General features: G+C 54.2%; 1 protein-coding gene across 5 annotated transcripts in view; it reads left to right on the top strand.

The window, feature by feature from the left end:
* PGS1 (phosphatidylglycerophosphate synthase 1) overlaps positions 1-17,752 on the top strand; it is a 43,921-nt gene that overhangs the window by 20,359 nt on the left and 5,810 nt on the right. For 4 of the 5 annotated variants that reach the window (XR_004257730.1, XR_004257731.1, XR_004257729.1 and 1 more), the window contains exons 6-8: positions 102-280; positions 2,661-3,182; positions 13,356-13,504. Coding sequence is in view for 2 of the 5 variants with exons in the window: in XM_032241496.1 (XP_032097387.1) it covers positions 102-280; positions 2,661-3,182; positions 13,356-13,504 (850 nt within the window). In the remaining 3 variants the exon portion in view is untranslated. The remainder of the gene's footprint in view (positions 1-101; positions 281-2,660; positions 3,183-13,355; positions 13,505-17,752) is intronic. The other variant, XM_032241497.1, reaches the window with a different exon arrangement.

Genomic DNA, 17,752 nt, shown 5'->3' with positions numbered 1-17,752 from the left:
CCCCCCCCCCCCCGTTAGTTGACCTGAGACCTGGGTCACCAGGACATGCTGCTGCATACTCTTGCCTGAGTCCGCCTCACCTGCGTCTTCCCTCCCTGTAGTGCAAACCTGAGTGACTCCTACTTCACCAACCGCCAGGACCGCTACGTGTTCTTGCAGGACTGTGCGGAGATTGCCGACTTCTTCACCGAGCTGGTGGACGCGGTGGGGGATGTGTCCCTGCAGCTGCAGGGCGACGACACGGTGCAGGTGCTCGATGGGATGGTGCATCCTTACAAAGGTAGGGGCTGCCACTGACACCCTGCTATGGCTGTGGGTGGCGTGGGGTGAGGGCCCAGGAGAGCACACCTCTCGGTGGCCTTGCCACGGGCATAGGAGACTCGGGTGGCAGGGCTTCATTCTGCTTTTGTCCTTGAAGCCAGACAGATGTGAGTCACTGACCATCAGTCATGCTCTGTGGGTGAGAGAGCTGGCCCGGAAAGGTGGAAGTGTGGGCCTGGGCCTGTGTGCCTGGGTGAGTGACCCAGGAGCCTGCCCTGCATCACAGGAAGCAACCTGGCCAGCAGCTGCTGTCTAGGGTCCATTCCCCCAAGCCTACCACGTGGGCCTGTGGCTCCCAGCTCCCTTCTGGTCTGTGGCCCCCTGCCTGGAAAGTGAAGTGTTGGAAGAGCTCAACTCTGCCCACTGGAACCAGGCAGGTCCTGGCGCGAGCATTCTGGGGCATTTGCATTCCTGTGATTCCTGTGGCTGTGGCTCCTCCGTGGCCTTTAGAGGGCCACTGCTGGATTTGCTACAGTGTGCTGAACTTGGGCAGAAGGGCTTGAACTTGAACCTTGTTAGGAGAAGAGCTCTCCGCGTCCTGTGGACCTAGAATGGAAGCATTTCAGTGGGCCGTCGGACGGACGCCCTGTGCTCTTGTCAGGGAAGCGCTGGGCCTCTCGACCTGGCTGTAATGTGCGGTGCTCTGCCCGCAACCGTGTTCGGTTATACCGTTGTATTTTGAATTTCTTCCGTAAAGAGCTTGTGGAGGCTCTGTTTCTCTTCTGAGTGCCTACCTAGCATCCTCAGCTTTGCCTTTTGGCCCAGAAAGCCTAGAATGTGTACCATCTGACCCTTAAAGAAAATGTGTATGGATGCCTGGTCTAATGTAACAGGCCAGGCATGGACATGAGAGAAAATGGGCCATGATGAGAGCCAGCAGGCTTGGAGCAGGAGCGGGAGACTCGAAAGAGTGAGAGTCCACGGAGAGGTCCAGGGTGTGCTCAGGCGCCCGGCGCGCCTTCCTCCCGCAGCCCTGTCCAGCATGTGGCAGTGTGACTCCTTTTTGCCCTGGATGGTGCTGGCGTCAACAGGGAAGTCGGCTGCACCAGCCGATCCTTCTCTTTGTTCTGTAGCCCAGCCCTGAGAGGCACTGAGTATCTGTCCCTGCTCTCAGCTCAGACCGTCCGAACCGGCAAGGATGACTCAGGGCAGCTCTCCTTCCCTGTTTCACTATCCTTTATCAGAGAGTCAGCTTTCCACAGTGGATCCTCTCGATTTCTGTATTGTTTTCATTATATATATAGTTTTGTTTTTTTTTTTTGAGATGGAGTTTTTTGCTTTTGTCACCCAGGCTGAAGTGTGCTGGCGTGATCTTGGCTCACTGAACCTCTGCCTCCCAGGTTTGATTCTCCAGCCTCAACCTCTGGAGTAGCTGGGGTTACAGGCACTCGCCACCACGCCCAGCTAGTATTTTTATTCTTGGTGCAGACAGGCTTTCACCATATTGGCCTGGCTGGTGTCATCCTCCTGGCCTCAGGTGATCTGCCCGCCTCAGCCTCCCGAAGTTGTGGGATTGCAGGCGTCAGCCACCGCGCCCGGCCTGATCTTATTTCTGTTTTTTTTCTTCCCTGTGCTGTATTCGTGGTTTTATTCTGTTTCTTTCCCCTGACTTTTTGCGTTGGATGCTTAACTTGCTAATTTTCAGCTGTGTCTTGTCTGATCATAGCGTCTTTCCCTTCAGTGTGTCTGCCTGGTCACCAGTGTTCTGTCCGAATACAGAGGGCTCCCTATGTAGCACCTGAACCTGCCGGTTCTTCCTCTCTCTCAGGCACTGTCACTGCTGTGGGAAGCTTTCCCTGACAGTGCTTATCCAGGGCTTTCCCTGTGACCCCGTCTGTGGCATACGCATGCTCCTTTTTTGGTTATTCGCGTGTATCTGAATTTGAATGAGCTTCCTTATTGAAGTAGAACATGCACAGCGAACGCCAGTCCCAACTGCACAGCCATGAACCTGTTTCTAGTGGATCCGCTTCCTGGAGGCCCCCCTCTGTCCCCACCCCAGGAATTATCCCCAAGGTAACCACTCTCCTGATTTCTTTCCCTGTAAATTTGTCTTGCCTGGTTTTGAGCTTGTTTGTAATTGGGATGATATGTCGACATGCCTTTCACTTCTGCCTGAGTGTGGGCTACTGTGGACAAGGCCCTTGTCTTGGGCAAACTCTCCGCAGAGGAACCTCGCCCTGGGCTTGAGGGGTCTTGGGCTCACTCACTATGTGTTCAGGGAACATCCAGTTGTAGCGTCTGCATCTGCCTGTCACATGCCCTGTTCCCTAAGCTGGGCAGAGTCCAGACCCTCCGTTTCTCTTCCCTTCATTCCTCTTTCTGGCGTCTTCCTCTAGGTGACCGGGCGGAGTACTGTAAGGCAGCCAATAAGAGGGTCATGGATGTGATCAACTCAGCCAGGACCCGCCAGCAGATGCTGCATGCCCAGACCTTCCACAGCAACTCCCTTTTGACCCAGGAAGACGCAGCAGCTGCTGGGGACCGCAGACCAGCCCCTGACACCTGGATTTATCCGCTGATTCAGATGAAGCCCTTCGAGATTCAAATCGATGAGATTGTCACTGAGACCCTGTTGACGGAGGCCGAGTGCGGTGCAAAGGTCTACCTCACCACTGGCTACTTCAACCTGACCCAGGCGTACATGGATCTGGTCCTGGGCACTCGGGCGGAGTACCAGATCCTGCTGGCCTCACCAGAGGTGAATGGCTTCTTCGGGGCCAAGGGGGTGGCCGGCGCCATCCCAGCCGCCTATGTGCACATCGAGCGGCAGTTCTACAGCGAAGTGTGCAGCCTGGGTCAGCAGGAGCGGGTCCAGCTGCAGGAGTATTGGCGGAGGGGCTGGACATTCCATGCCAAAGGTGCGCAGCAGCTGGCCAGAGGACGGCCCAGCCTGGGACAACCACAGCGTGGGTGGGGGGTGGGGGGGCCCTGGCACCTGCCTGTTAGAGTGCTGCCCTTCTCCCTTCTCACCCTCCCAGCAGCCCTTGCAGGCATACTATAGCTGTCCCACGACTTGGGGAGATAAGAGCATTCATCTCCCTAAGTGGTTTTTTTTTTTTTTTGGAGACAGTCTTGCTCTGTTTCCTAGGCTGGAGTGCAGTAGCATGATTTTGGTTCACTGCAACCTCCACTTCCCAGTTCAAGCAATCCTCCCGCCTTAGTCTCCTGAGTAGCTGGGACCACAGGCATGTGCCACCATGCCTGGCTAATTTTTGTAGAGACAGGGTTTTACCATGTTGCCCACTGGTTTTGAACTGAGCTCAAGTGGTCTGCCCGCCTTGCCTCTCAAAAGGCGAATTTCAGCTGCTAAAATCTATCTCTTATGCAACAAAGACTTGCATGGTCACATCATTTGGTGGCTGTTGTAAAGATGTGGTGATGTAACCTCTCGTAAGAGAGGGAGAGAAACATGCCTTAGTCTTGTCTTGTCTTTTCTTTTTTTTTTTTTTTTGAGACAGAGTTTCACTCTTGTTGCCCAGGCTGGAGTGCAGTGGTGCTATCTTGGCTCACCACAACCTATGCCTCCTGGGTTCAAGCGATTCTCCTGCCTCAGCCTCCTGAGTAGTTGGGATTACAGGCATGCACCACCACACCTGGCTAATTTTGCATTTTTAGCAGAGACAGGGTTTCACCATATTGGTCAGGCTGGTCTCAAACTTGCCGACCTCAGGTGATCCGCCTGCCTTGGCCTCCCAAAGTGCTGGGATTACAGGCATGAGCCATCGTACCCAGCCCTTAGCCTGGCTCTCAGGGAGAAAGAGGATTCATTAGGGATCATTTGTTTTGCCGTCAGCAGCCCATTTTTCCTGTATTTCCCTTAGTATTTTTTTTTTTCTTATATGCTGATGTCCGTCTTTTCCCCCATAGGTGAGGAAATGGGGGTTCTGCACAGTCTTGCTGGTGGTGGGTGGTAGGAAGAGGGTCACAGTCTGTGTGGCTTTTTTTTTTTTTTTTTTTTTTGACAATGTTTTTCTCTTTCTGCCCAGGCTGGAGTGCAATGGAGCGATCTTGGCTCACTCCAACCTCCGCCTCCTGGGTTGAAGCAATTCTCCTGCCTCAGCCTCCCAAGTAGCTGGGGTTACAGGCATGTGTCACCACACCAAGCTAAATTTTGTATTTTTAGTAGAGACGAGGTTTCACATGTTGGTGAGGATGGTATCAAACTCCCGATCTCGGGTGATCCACCCACCTCGGCCTCCCAAAGTGCTGGGATTCCAGGCGTGAGCCACCATGCTCGGCCTGTGTTGCTTGTTTATCCGTCTCAGACGTCCAGCAGAGCAGCCGAAACGGGGCAGAGTCCTAGGGGCAGCTCTCCGAGGCATGGGTAAAACATGCTGGAAACCTTGTGCTTAGCAACGGGCTTACCCCATGGCCTCTTGGTGCTGTGAGGGTACCCGCCTCTAGCAGTGGGACCATAACTCCTTTCTGACGCAGGGGGACCGTTCTTTCCTGGAGAAGGGTAAATGGTGCCTGGAGGGCCCCTGCGCCGTGAGTGCAGCTGGTGGCTTCTCTGGCTTCTCTTTGGGCAGTCCAGAGGCCTGTTTTGCTCCTTCTCTTGTGGTGCTCCTAGTGGCTTTTGACTTGAGGTCATCTTCTAGTGCTCAGGTGGTTGGTTTTTGTTTCTTTTTTTGGGGTGGAGTCTCCTGTGTTGCCCAGGCTGGAGTGCAGTGGCGCAATCTCGGCTCACGGCAACCTTCCATCTCCCGGGTTCAAGTGATTCCCCTGCCTCAATCTCTTGAGTAGTTGGGATATACAGGTGCCTGCCACCACCGCCGGCTAATTTTCGTATTTTTAGCAGAAATGGGGTTTCACCATGTTGGTTAGGCTGGTCTTGAACTCCGGACCTCGTGATCTGCCCACCTTGGCCTCCCAAAGTGCTGGGATTACAGGTGTGAGCCTAAAGCAGTGTTTTTCAACTGGGAGGTGCATTGTAAGACATCCTGAAGCCCAGGTTCCCCTAGACCTTCATCCAGCTCTTTTGGGATTGAACCAACATGGTGTTTTAAAAATCTCCCTAGGAGATTCTGATGCCTAGCCTTAAGACCCACTGTCCCAGCTTGGAATGAGAAGCTTCTGGCCTGTCCAGGGCATCCCATGTGCTGCTTTGAGTCCCACAGACCTGCCTAGGCAGGCGGCATTGTTTGTCGTGGGAAGTGACTGCCCCAGTGTCCTGCAGGGCCCAGCCTGGCATGCGTTGTGGCTGAACCAGCCTGGTGGACAGAGTGTCTCAGGGCAGGCGGCCCCCGCCCCTGGCGAGTGTAGAAAGTGTTTCTGGATTGGCGTTACTTCTGGGAATAACAGCAGTATCCAGGGATGGGGTATTGAAAGAGACGGCCAGTGGGGCAGCTTTGACCTTTGGGGAGGCCACAGATCCACGCTGTCGTGTGCTGGAGAGCTGCAGAGGCATGGCTGGGTGTCGCTCTCCTCGACTGCGCTGTGCTGGAACCATGAGGAGGCCCCTTAATGCAGTCTGGAGGGTGGGAGGCTCCTGGCCTGTGGCTTCTGACTTTGCCACGGGTTATTTCTCCGAAAGCGGCTCTGATAAACGTGAGCCGACTCCCCAGTTACCGTTGAAACAGAAACACCCAACCTGCTTTTCCGGTGTGCCTCGCCTTTTCCCGGATCGTGTGTGCTCCTGCCGCTCCCTCTCTCCTGCCCTGGTGCAGGTGGTGGGGAGGTGGCATCCAGGAGTGCTGGTTGAGTGGGGAACTGGGGATGATCTTACAGCTGGGTCTGCGGGCATGTGCCTGTGTCGGGGATGGGACGTGGGGGACAGTTGCCAGAGGTGGGTTGGGGGTGCATGGTGCGTGGAGGGGGCTGCTGCTGAGCAGAGGGGCTTCACCCTAAAGCCATGAACGGGAGGTCAGAGGTCACTTGATGCTGAAGTGAGAGGCGAGGGTCCTTCCCTGCTAAGTGGGATCTGAAGTCAGCACCTCTTCAGGCCCATCTTTTGATGGTCACTTACCTCAGGGCAGCCTGTGTCAGGTGAGAAATGAGTGGGCAGCCACGGGGTGCTCGTGGATTTGGATGGCTGGCCCAGTGGACCATTTCCTGGCTTGCTGGGTATAGGCTGTGTGCATTTCACACCTCTTTGGGTGTGTCTGTGTTTGGGCTCCAGAAAATTCCTGCCGGTGGCTATGCCCTGCTACCTCCACTCCCTTACCCAGGCTCCTGTAGGACAGGCCTGGGCTGATCTCAGCTCTTCCTGCTCCCAGAAGCCTTTAGGCAAAGGAGGGTAAGCCGGGACTCTGGATTCCAGATCCTCACCCCTCAGACCGCACACTGCTCTCAGTGCAGCATTCCTCTGGAACCCAGGCAACAAGAGGCTTCGAGGGGCGACTGTGTAGAACTTGCTAATGGCCGCATGAGTGTGGTGATGTGAGGAAGGGTGGCGGAGGGGCAGAGGCACTTTCTCATGTGAAATGACCCTGTGGGTCAGCAGCTGCCAGTGCATTTCAGTGCAGTCTGGTGACAGAAAATTCAGACGGCTGGGGTTTATTCTTCAGTGTTTTCTGTGTTATCAAGTATTGGCAGGACTGTCTGGCAGTTGCTTAGACGGCTTGTTGGAGAGATTCTTGTATGATAACCATTTGCCAATGCAGGATTTACTTTGTTCAGCAGCCTGATACACCTCTCTTGCATACTGTGCTAATTTCTTAACATATTTTATCTGTCAATCAATCATGTATCTCTTTATCACGTTTTACTAAATTGAGCAGTTTCTAAGAACAAGAGGAACCTCAGCTATTTAAAGGTATGCACCAGAGACTTCTTTTGCAATATGGTTTATCTATTTAGTTCTCATTTGGATTTTTGTAAATCATACCTGTTTAGAATACTCAGGAGAAGCCATGCAAGTGGGATTTGGCATAGGGGATACTAGACTTGAAATCTAGAAGGCTGGTTCTGAGCCCACATTCACCTGTGGCCACAGCTGAGGGGCCTGGCTTAACCTCGTTCCTGTGCAGTGGAGGATGGCTCTGGACTGTCAGGAGGATACGGGGAACAGGGCTCACGTTGGACTTTCTGTGAGATAACCATACCGGTCCTAGGCCAGGTGAGGCGCCCTGGTGGGGTGCGTGGAGGTTGAAGTCACACTGGGGGCTGAGGGCCGCTGCGCGCTCATGAGCGAATGACTGGCAGAAGGGGGCGGGGGTCTTGGATCCCTTGGCGCTGTGTCTCTGGCCTTGGTTCGTAGTTTTGTTGCTCTTCTCTCTGATTTGGCCGTGAAGGAAGGTGCTGCTGCCAGGCATCTTCACCTGCATCGCCTTGGCTTCAGAGGTGGGGCTGGGCGGGCATCTGGGTTGGATCTCAGGCAGGTGGCAGCTCCTCTGATTCATGGTTGTCAGTTTCCTGTTGCCTGGCCCTTGCTCCTTGCCCAGTAGGTGTGGTGGGACAAGGTTCTGGGAGCTGGGGTAGAATTTGGACTCTGATGGGAAATGCCTTGTGTGCTGCCGCAGACACATCTGGATGGGTGCTGAGCTTTCCTTTCCAAACCCAGTCCTGGCCGGGGGTGGGGTACAGGCAGGAGCAGCCTGGCCTTGCCGGCCATTGAAAGTGTGGCATCTGCCGGGTGTCAGTGAGCTCACTTGGAGGTCTTGAGAGGGCGCCTCAGGGGAGCTGGAGTAAGTGTGAGATATGTCCGGCCAGTTCTCATGTCTCTCTGTCTTTCTACTTCGTGGAAAGGTGAGGGACAGAGCGGGTGGTGCCCACCCCACCATCAGATTCAGGCAGAGCCAGGCTGTGTCCATCTGCTGGGACCTGGGCTCTGCCCTCCGGTGTGCATTTCATGAGGAAGATCTTTACTTCTTCTGGATGCAGTATTCTAGCATTAACAACACAATGTGGGTGGCTGAGGCGGAGCAGGGTGTTGGATTAAGAGATTTCTGGCTCATGCTGACAGGGAAACCTGTTAATGATTGTGAGAATGTCACTATTTTTATTGCTTTCCCGATAGGCCAATTGGCATTCTGCCCAAAGGTGAACGGATGGTGAGAGCCCGGCAGCCCCACCCTATTTGCCTAGGCCACACGTGGGGCGGCTCTCCCTGGGAACCCAGTGGGTGTGGTGGGGGTGTTGTGCCGGTGTGAATTGCTCACTTCAGGCTGAGCACATGCCAGCCTGCGGGCCCTTAGAGTTTCTCAGAGCTGTTCTAGCGTCAGAGCAGGCGAGTTCTTCTCCCATAAGGATAAGACTGTGATGTCTTCTGTCCACTCCGTGTTTTTATTGGAGTCTGAGAACCCTGTAAGATTTATTGCAGAGTACTGTGGGGGGCGCTTGAGGGAGGAGTACGTAAGTTGAATTTTTCTAGGAGAGATCCTCTTAAAATGTGTATGCACTCCTGCCTTAGAACTGCAAAGGCCAGGTATGGTGGCTCACACCTATAATCCCAGCACTTTCGGAGGCCAAGGTGGGCAGATCACCTGAGACCAGGAGCTTGAGACCAGCCTGGCCAGCATGGTGAAACCCTGTCTCTAATAAAAATACAAAAATTAGCCAGGTGTGGTGGTATATGTCTGTAATCCCAGCTACTCTGGTGGCTGCGGCACGAGAATCACTTGAACTGGGGAAGTGGAGGTTGCAGTGAGCTGAGATCACGCCACTGCACTCCAACCTGGGCGAGACTCCATCTCAAAACAAAACAAAATCAGCTGGGCACAGTGGTGGCTCACGCCTATAATCCCAGCACTTTGGCAGGCCAAGACAGGTGGATCACCAGGTCAGGAGTTCGAGACCACCCTGGCCAACCCATTGAAACCCAGTCTCTACTAAATATACGAAAATTAGCTGGGTGTGGTGGTGGGAGCCTGTAATCCCAGCTACTCGGGAAGCTGAGGCAGGAGAATCACTTGAACCCAGGAGGTGGAGGTTGCAGTGAGCGAAGATCACACCATTGCACTCTAGCCTGGGCAACAAGAACAAACAAAAAAATCAAACTGTCTCAAACAAAAAAAACCAAAACTTCAGAGCTTTTTTTACACTTAATTTAACCTTCTTTTTTTGGGAGAGCCATTATTGGTCTCACTTTGTTTTTTTCAAACATACTTAACAAGCACCGACTGTGTCCCAGGCATCATTCAGGACATGGAGAATGGGTCACTGGGTGCCAGGTAGACTAACTCCCTCCCTCCCGAGGCTTATAGCTTGATGCAAAACAGATAATAAGCAGATACATCTCTACAAATATCTGTCAAGGAATGAGTTATGAAGACCAGGGCAGGAGAAGGCTCCAGGCTGCTGTGGGTCTGTTCCGGGGGCTCGGGGAGGCCTCTCGGAGAAGGAGATAGCCAAACAGTAGGTCTGAGTGAAGAGGGAGTGCCTGTACCACTGTCTGGGGCCGGAGCGTCCTGGCAGAGGGGACAGAAATGTGAAGCCCCCTCGACTACACGAGGCTTGCAGAATAGCAGGGGTTCTGGGAGTGATGGGGAGTGAGATTGACGGGTGGGCAGGACCTGTTGGAAGGGGTCTGAAGCCAGGGTTGTGAGTCCTAGGGGAGCGCTGCCGTGGAGGCCAGGAGTGCTCAGGCCTGGATCAGCCTTCCTCAGGGCAGTGTGACTGCAGAAGAGGGGGCCCAGAGCTGTGAGGCAGCAGAAGTGAACTCCAGTCCACGTCCTCCCCTGGTGCTGCGGACACTTGCTTTCTGGTGAGGGTTTGTGGAGTGGCAGCCGCCTCCGCGGCACCCGGGGCTCCTGCGCTTCTCTCTGCCCCACGAGCTGCCAGCAGTCAGTCCAGTCCCGAAAGTGCTGTGTCTGCAGGGCTGCCTCCCCCCTCTCCAGGCTGTCATTGTGCTGCAAGTCTCCCTTCATCTGAGGTTTCCTGGAATGGCAACGATGTCAGGCCCAAAGGTCAGGCCCTGGGATGAAGAGTCGGGCGTGAAACACATTTCCCGACAGAGTCCCAGCCCTGGTAGTCTTAGCCCTGTGTGTACACAGCTTGACATGCTGCCTGGTGGTGCAGGTCTGACCGGAGCTCCAGACCGCTCAGGCTCAGAGCGAGGGAGACCAAACAACCTAAAAGGACTTTTTTTTTGAATCAGGGCTTCTCTCTCTCTTGCCCAGGGTAGAGTGCAGTAGGGGTAATCTAAGCTCACTGCAGCCTTGATCTCTAAAGGGCTTTTAGATTTCCCCTCCCTAGTTGGAAACTTCCCAGTTGTCCTCAGGGCACAGACCCATGGCTAAAACTCCTGAATCGTGAGCTGAAATCTAGAAAAATCGTGGTTCCCACCTGCCTTGGCCTGTGGGGCACGCTGGGATGTGGGCATCTCGCAGCAGCACCAAGTGGCATCTCTGGACCTGGCAGGTGCTTTCCTCATGCTGTCTCCTTAGGGCTCACCAGAGGGCATCAGGCTGGCCTGTGGTCGTTGTTTTCTTTGTGATGGAGAAAGACTGCAGTGCAAATAAGCCTGGAGGGGAGGTTGGTGGGTAGGTTGAAAATGTTAGCCACCTCTTTAATCCTCAGCATTCACCTGCTGAAGCGTTTATTCTTTCTCTGTGTGAAGCATAGATAGATGTAGAGATTGTCTGCAAACGCATACGCAGTCTACCTTGGGGCTCAGGAATGAGCAGTAGATGGGGGGCAGTTGTGCATGTAATGAAGTTGGGCACCAGAGGTGGCCTGCCTGCTCCTGGGCGCTGGCCCCATCACCAAGCCAGTGCTCAGGTGGATTTGGCAAGTAAAGCTAAGCCCCACCAGACTCTGTGGTCTAGGGGCTGTGGGGGGGATGCTGAGTCATGGTGGCATGATGCAGAGCAGCCTGACCCTCGTCACCCATGTGACGTCACATGTCACTGTCCCCTCGGTGGTCTCAGAGCCAGCTGGACAAGTCACACTGAACAGACCCTGTGTTTTAAGGGGCTGACCTCGTCATCGGAAAAGTTGGAATGAGCGACGGCAGGTGGGAGGAAGCTCCTGCTCCTGTCTCTGGTCTGAGGCTGGTGGACGCCTGCCCTGCGCCCTGTCTCTCCCTGCCCTGCGCCCTGTCTCTCCCTGCCCTGCGCCCTGCCTCTCCCTGCCCTGCGCCTTGTCTCTCCCAGCTCTGCGCTCTGGGGCAGGGGGTGGGAGGGGCTGTGTGTGTGAGGGGCCGCGGGCGCTGTGCTGTTCGGACCCCCCTGGGCAGTGCGAACCATCTGGATGAGAGCTGCCAGGGGAAGGGGCAGCCTGCCCACACCTGTGCTCCTGTGACTTGCCTGCACAGCCAGTGGCCCAGCGGGGCGCTACCGTTTATGGTGCGATTCGCACAGGCCAGCAAGTGGCTTTGATGTGGCCCTTGGAGGGGTGGAGACGAGCCCATTACAGGAACAGGCACAGGGCCTCGTCACCTCTTACCCAAGATATTCTTGGAAATGCTCTTGCTCTGAATGAAGATTAGGAAACCGTCGTCTATTTTAGGAGCCTGGTGTGTGTTACATACTGTGTTGACTCGCCCATGACGATCGTGTGGGTCCCTTGAAAGGGGCGTGTCAGTGGGGGAGAACTCCACACCCCATGGGGAGGGGGAACTTGGGGATGCCGGGATTACTGCAGGGCACCCCGGAGGAGCTGATGGCCACCTGCTTACCCTTACTCACACCTGCTCATACCACTTACCCTTAAATCTGCTCATGCCACTTACACTTGCTCACACCTTCTCACACTTGCTCACACATACCCACTCACACCCATTTATACTTGCTCATACCTGCTCACCTTTGCTCACACCTGCTCATTACCTGCTCACCTTTCCCTCACACCCACTCACCCTCACTCATACCTTCTCACCCCCGCTCACACCTGCTCACTCTGACATCCGGCTGGAGTGTCTGGGAGAAGCATTCTCGGTGCCAGTGAAGTCTTGAGCTCAGGCTGAGCCTGTGGGAGGAAGGGTGTCTCAGGCAGCACGTATCCTTGGGAGGTTAGGTCTTGGGAACAGCCTTTTTAGAAGTAGTTCTGATGGGGGCTGGGCTGTGGGAGGCGGCCCTGGACCTCGGGAAGGTGTGGAATGGGGCGCAGAATGGTGCCTGTCGTCATCTCAGGCAACACATCGGTATCCTGAGGACACCTGTGACCTTGTCACAGAAATGTCCCCGTAGCGTGTGTCCCCTTGTCACACAGTGACACGCAGTGCCCTGCTTTTTCTCCAGCTGTAATACTGACTGGTTCATTTCCCAGCAAAAAAGGGGAACTTGTTCTCTGGGTGTGACAGAAACTTACAGGGCCGTAATATTTAGTTTCCTCCTCCACTGCCTTGTCCAGCCTGGAAGTCCCTGGGCCCCGTGGGCAGTGACAGCAGAGGTCTCAGTCCTGGAGCCCCTTTGTCCTCACAGGGTTTTGGTGTATCAGCAGCTTGAAATAGGGAGGCTGGGGCGGGGTAACCTGTGTGCCCCTCAGTCAGGAGGGCACAGACGGCCTACCCAGGACCTGTGGCTAGGCAGCCAGCCTTCAAGGCAGTCCTGTTCTTTGCCACCCCACGTGACAGCCCCACATCTGCTGGCTTGGGTCTCGGGGGCTGCCCTTTGCCATCTGCCATGTTGCGTACTGAGAAGTAGGTGGGAGCCGACTCTGGGTGCTCATGGGAAGGGACGGCCAGCGTGGGCTCCGAGCTTAGCAGGCAGTGCTGGCAGGCCTGGGTGTGCAGAGGCAGTTCAGAGGGGGTTCGAGACCCTGAGCTTTCTGGGGAAAGGCTGAGTGGGAGCTGGGCAGGGTGTGTGAGAGCAGGCCTGCAGGTGGCGTCACCACGTTCCCTCTGGGAAAGCCTGCTTCTCGTCCTGCTTGGGACCCAAGGCCACAATGTGAGTGGTGGAAGCACAGATCAGCAGTTGAGTGGAGGCTGTCTCACACCCTGGGCCCCCTGGTTCCCACAATGCTGGGTGGGGGTGAAAGAGCGAGTCCTGCCCTTTCACCCCCACCAGTGTAGGCTGCCTGCCGCTCCGCAGCAGCCCCTCGTGTCCAGGCACCCGGGGTCGGCGCTTCTCTTAGATTGCAGCAGTGTGTGGAGAGGACCTCGGCAGGTGCTGTGCTCATTTCCTGTCTGCACGTTTCCTTTTCCCCCGCAGGCCTCTGGCTGTACCTGGCAGGGAGCAGCCTGCCCTGTCTCACGCTGATTGGCTCTCCTAATTTTGGGTACAGGTCAGTTCACCGGGACCTGGAGGCCCAGATTGCGATCGTGACAGAGAACCAGGCCCTGCAGCAGCAGCTTCACCAGGTTGGTTGGGGCAAGTGGGATTTCCTGGGGTACTGAGGGTGTGGCTGAGGGACCCAGGCTCGCCCTGAGAGCTGTCCTCTGAGACATCGAGTGAGACTCAGATCAGAGCGAGAAAGACTTGGGGTCCCCGAGAGGGCAGTGATGGTGGCTGAGCCTCGGAAGATCATGCCTGTGACTTCCCAGTTGCTTCGCATCCCACATCCTAGGGACTTTTTCTTTGTCTGCACTAGAGGAGACCATCATTTTCTCCCTTGGACCTTCCCCTTTTAAGAACAAGGGTCAGCTGTTAAAGGTTCAGCAGTAGGGCCGGGCATGGTGGCTCACGCCTGTAATCCCAGCACTTTGGGAGGTCGAGGCAGGTGGGATCACCTGAGGTTAGGAGTTTAAGACCAGTCTGGTCAACATGGTGAAACCTCATCTCTACTAAAAATACAAAAAATTAGCTGGGCATGGTGCCCGTAATCCCAGCTACTGGGGAGGCTGAGGCAGGAGAATCGCTTGAACCTGGGAAGTGGAGGTTGCAGGGAGCTGAGATCATACCACTGCACTCCAGCCTGGGCAACAAGAGCAAAACTCCCATCTCAAAAAAAAAAAAAAAAAAATGTGGTTCGACCCTCTTTTGATAATAGTAGTCTCTTTTCTCTTCGAGGGAGATAAAAGAAGGTTACTAGGAGTTCATGAGTGCTTCTGGATGGAGCTCCGTGTGATGACCTGCACGGTGTGGACAGACTTAGAAATGGGAACACGTCCTTTTGACTGAGACCTTGATGGTGCCTTGGGTTCATGCATTTGTGACCTTTACAATAATGCTTTTCCATGAGAGCCCTGAGGCATCGGACTGTGACTTTGTGAAGCTTTTGTGCTCTAGGGTTGGGGAATAACTGTTGCAACGTTGTAGGAGCCTTTGTTGATGGACGAGGAAATGGTCACTGCTGTGTCCCTGGGATCTTCCCTCCTGCAGTCTGGGAATCTTGTCAGTGACCGATTGGGGCCTTGGTGCCAGGAAAAGCTTCACCACCACGACAGGCGCAAGAGGAAGTGACAGCGGTCATACTCTGGGTGGGCCAGTGGGGTAATGGGTTTGTTCAGGTTTCTTCCTGCAGTGGGGCTTACAGCAAATGACTGAGGAAGCCCCCACAAGCTGAGAGATTCCAGTAATAGGGTGACAAGCTGGCCATAGACCCAGGCTGGTGGGAAAGACCTGAGCCTGCAGCTTTCACCAGCAGGCCTTCCTGGACTTCTGCCTCAACTGCAGAGAGCTGGAGCTCTGTGCCAGGGCAGTGGAGTCCTTGGTGACTTCGGCCTCGGGCCAGGCTGGGTTCTTCGTGGATCTGAGTTGACTGGGGAGCCTGTGCCTGGGGTCCTGGTACTGGCTGTCCACCCCCTGCCCTAGTAAGGGAGCTGAACCCACATCCTGCATCTTGAGAAAAGCTGGGGCCGGTTGTGGTTAGGAACCGCTTTCTCAAATGACATATTTGGGATATTTTCTTTTTCTTCCCAAACCTGAATCCCAGGGGTTTTTGCTTGTGGGAGGGTGGTAGTTCTGCTGCTGTAGCTCTTCCATTCTTTAGGGACAGACTATGAAACAGAAATATGTTTCCAGATAGTTCCACGTATATGCATATATACTGGGACTGCAGCTGCCCTCCAGTGCCTGGTCCCTAGATGCCAAATCCTGCTGGGACTGCCCAGCCTCTAGCCTCCCCACAGCCCAGAAAGTCCCTAAAGCCCCAGCCACCAGGGGCTCCCTGCTCTCTACAGCTGTGTCTGGAGCTCTCCTTGGGAATTCAGGGAAGGGCCCTCCTATTCATGTCACATTGGGCACTGGGAATCGGGAGATATTTTTATCACAATCTGAGGTCCCTCCCTCCACTTAGTGCATACAATAAACACTGAAAGCTTCCTGGTTTTGTTCAGGGAACACAGTTTACCACTTGTGACCCAAGAAAGACTCCCTCGAACAGCGTCGTAACCTCGTCAGCTGACTTCCTTCTCCATCCCTGTTGTGGAGTCTATGAGGAAACCTAAGTGTTTCTGGTAATTTAATTGCAGTCTTGGCTGGGTATTCATTTGAAGACATAAAGCTGGAGCCGGGTCTGTGGAGACTTCTGTAAACCAGCCCCCCGAGACTGGAGCTGGCTCTTCCGTCAGGCATGTCCAGCCAGGGATTGGGACCTCAGCAGCAGTTAGGAGGCCCCCACATCTGTGACACGTGTGGCTGCGGGTCTGCTCAGTTGAGAGTGTGGCCTGGACCCACGGTGGGGCCCACTGAGCACGGGACGGGGTCACGGAGAAATGAAGTTAGGGCCCTGGCTTTCCCAGCTCTTGATGGGAAGAGCCGAGGCCACATTCTGTAGGGCTGTGGAGTGTGGGGTATCCTCTTCCTGTTCCCCCTGGGGCAGAGGAGTTGCCAGGGCTATGCTGTCCCTCTCCGCCTCCAGAACAGGGAGTGTCCCACTCAGAGTGGCACAGGCCACCCCTGCTGCTGTCCTGCGGTTGGTCCATGGTCATCACCCGTGGTTCTCATGACAGTGTGGATGTAGGTATGGCCCGCACATTACAGAGGAGAGCGCTGGAGCGGTGTGGCTGCATGAGCATTGCCAGGTGCCCCGCTGAGGAGAGAGCACTTGGAGGGTAGGCTCTTCCGAGAGAAGCTTCTCTTCAAAGATCCCAAACACTATTTCTGACAAAGCATATATAAATTTTTTTTTTTTTTTGTAGACAGTCTTGCTCTGTCGCCCAGGCTAGAGTGCAGTGGCGTGATCTTGGCTCACTGCAACCTCTGCCTCCCGGGTTCAAGTGATTCTCCTGCCTCAGCCTCACAAGTAACTGGGATTACAGGCGCCCACCACCACACCTGGCTAATGTTCATATTTTTAGTAGAGGTGGGGTTTCACTATGTTGGCCAGGCTGGTCTCGAACTCCTGACCTTAAGTGATCCTCCTGCCTCGGCCTCCCAAAGTACTAGGATTATAGGCATGAGCCACCGTGCTCCACCGCATATACAAATGTTTTTAAACCTCTTTTTAAATATGAAATTAACAAATGTTCACTGTAAAAATTAAGGAAAGTGGAAAGCAACCAACCCTTTCATTGGGGGAAAACCAGTGAAGCCATCGTGAGGATTCCCTGCCTGCCTCCCGTGGACAGCGTGTGGAGAGGCAGAGCTTTAAGCAGCAGATGAGGATCCTGTGTGTACGTGTATTTCATGTCCAGCTTCCTCTGTCTGCTGATGCCGGGCACTTTTCCCATGCGATTAGGTAAACGTTCTTCTCATGGTGAACACTGCTTTGCCATGTGAGTTGTTAGTAAGTTTGTGGTGAACGCTGCTTTGTCATGTGAGTTAGTAAGTTGGCTGCTGGACACTTAGGTGGTTTCCAGTTTTTCCCTGTTATAAATATTGTGATAAATATAAAAATCTTAGTGCACAGTGGTTTTCTCGGGGTAGACTCTGGCAAAGGGAGCTTTGTAAGGCTCTTGGTACCTGTTGCTAGACCTCACGCTAGAAGATGACTTGGTCCCCTTCCCTCAGCATGGACGGGAGTGCCCGTGTACTGTGCAGTCATCAGCGGGGGGATGGCATCACAGAACAGCTTTGTACCAATCTGATAGAAGGAAAACTGGGTCTCACTGAAAAAATACCTCATTATTTTCATTTGCCCTACCTCATTTAGTGAAGGTGAATGTTTAAAATATTTTTTCCTGCCAGTTATATTTTTTTCAACTCGAAATTGAAGAAATTTAGAGTCCTATACATGTCTTGGTCTTAAAAGCCTTTTTTTTTTTTGGAGACGAGGTCTCACTTTGTCACCCAGGCTGGAATGCAGTGGCACCATCACAGCTCACTGCAGCTTCGACCTCTCAGGCCGAAACCATCTCCGTCCTCAGCCTTCCAAGCAGCTGCGACTACAGGCATACACCACCATACCCCGCTAATTTAAAATTTTTTTCATAGAGATGACATCTTCCTATGTTGCCCAGGGTGGCCTCAAACTCCTGGGCTCAAGTGATCCTCCTGCCTCTGCCTCCATAAGTGTTGGGATAATAGGCTTGAGCCACTGTTTCGAACCCCTAAAAGTCTTTAGGAACACAGCTTCTTAGCCTTTCTAAGGAATGCTTCACAGTGGCAGCCTGTAGGACCGGGCACTGCCTGCTGCTGGCACACTCGGAATCTCTGGGCCAGGTAGACATGTGAAGCCAGCGTTCTCCAGGCTGGCCTGACGGGCTGGGCTGGGCTGGGGCCGGCCA

Source organism: Sapajus apella, unplaced genomic scaffold, assembly GCF_009761245.1.
Source record: "Sapajus apella isolate SASKATOON/1434 unplaced genomic scaffold, GSC_monkey_1.0 scaffold48, whole genome shotgun sequence".
Classification (NCBI taxonomy): Eukaryota; Metazoa; Chordata; class Mammalia; order Primates; family Cebidae; genus Sapajus; species Sapajus apella.
Note: the sequence above shows the minus strand (reverse complement) of the source record. Positions and strands in the feature narration are given on the sequence as shown.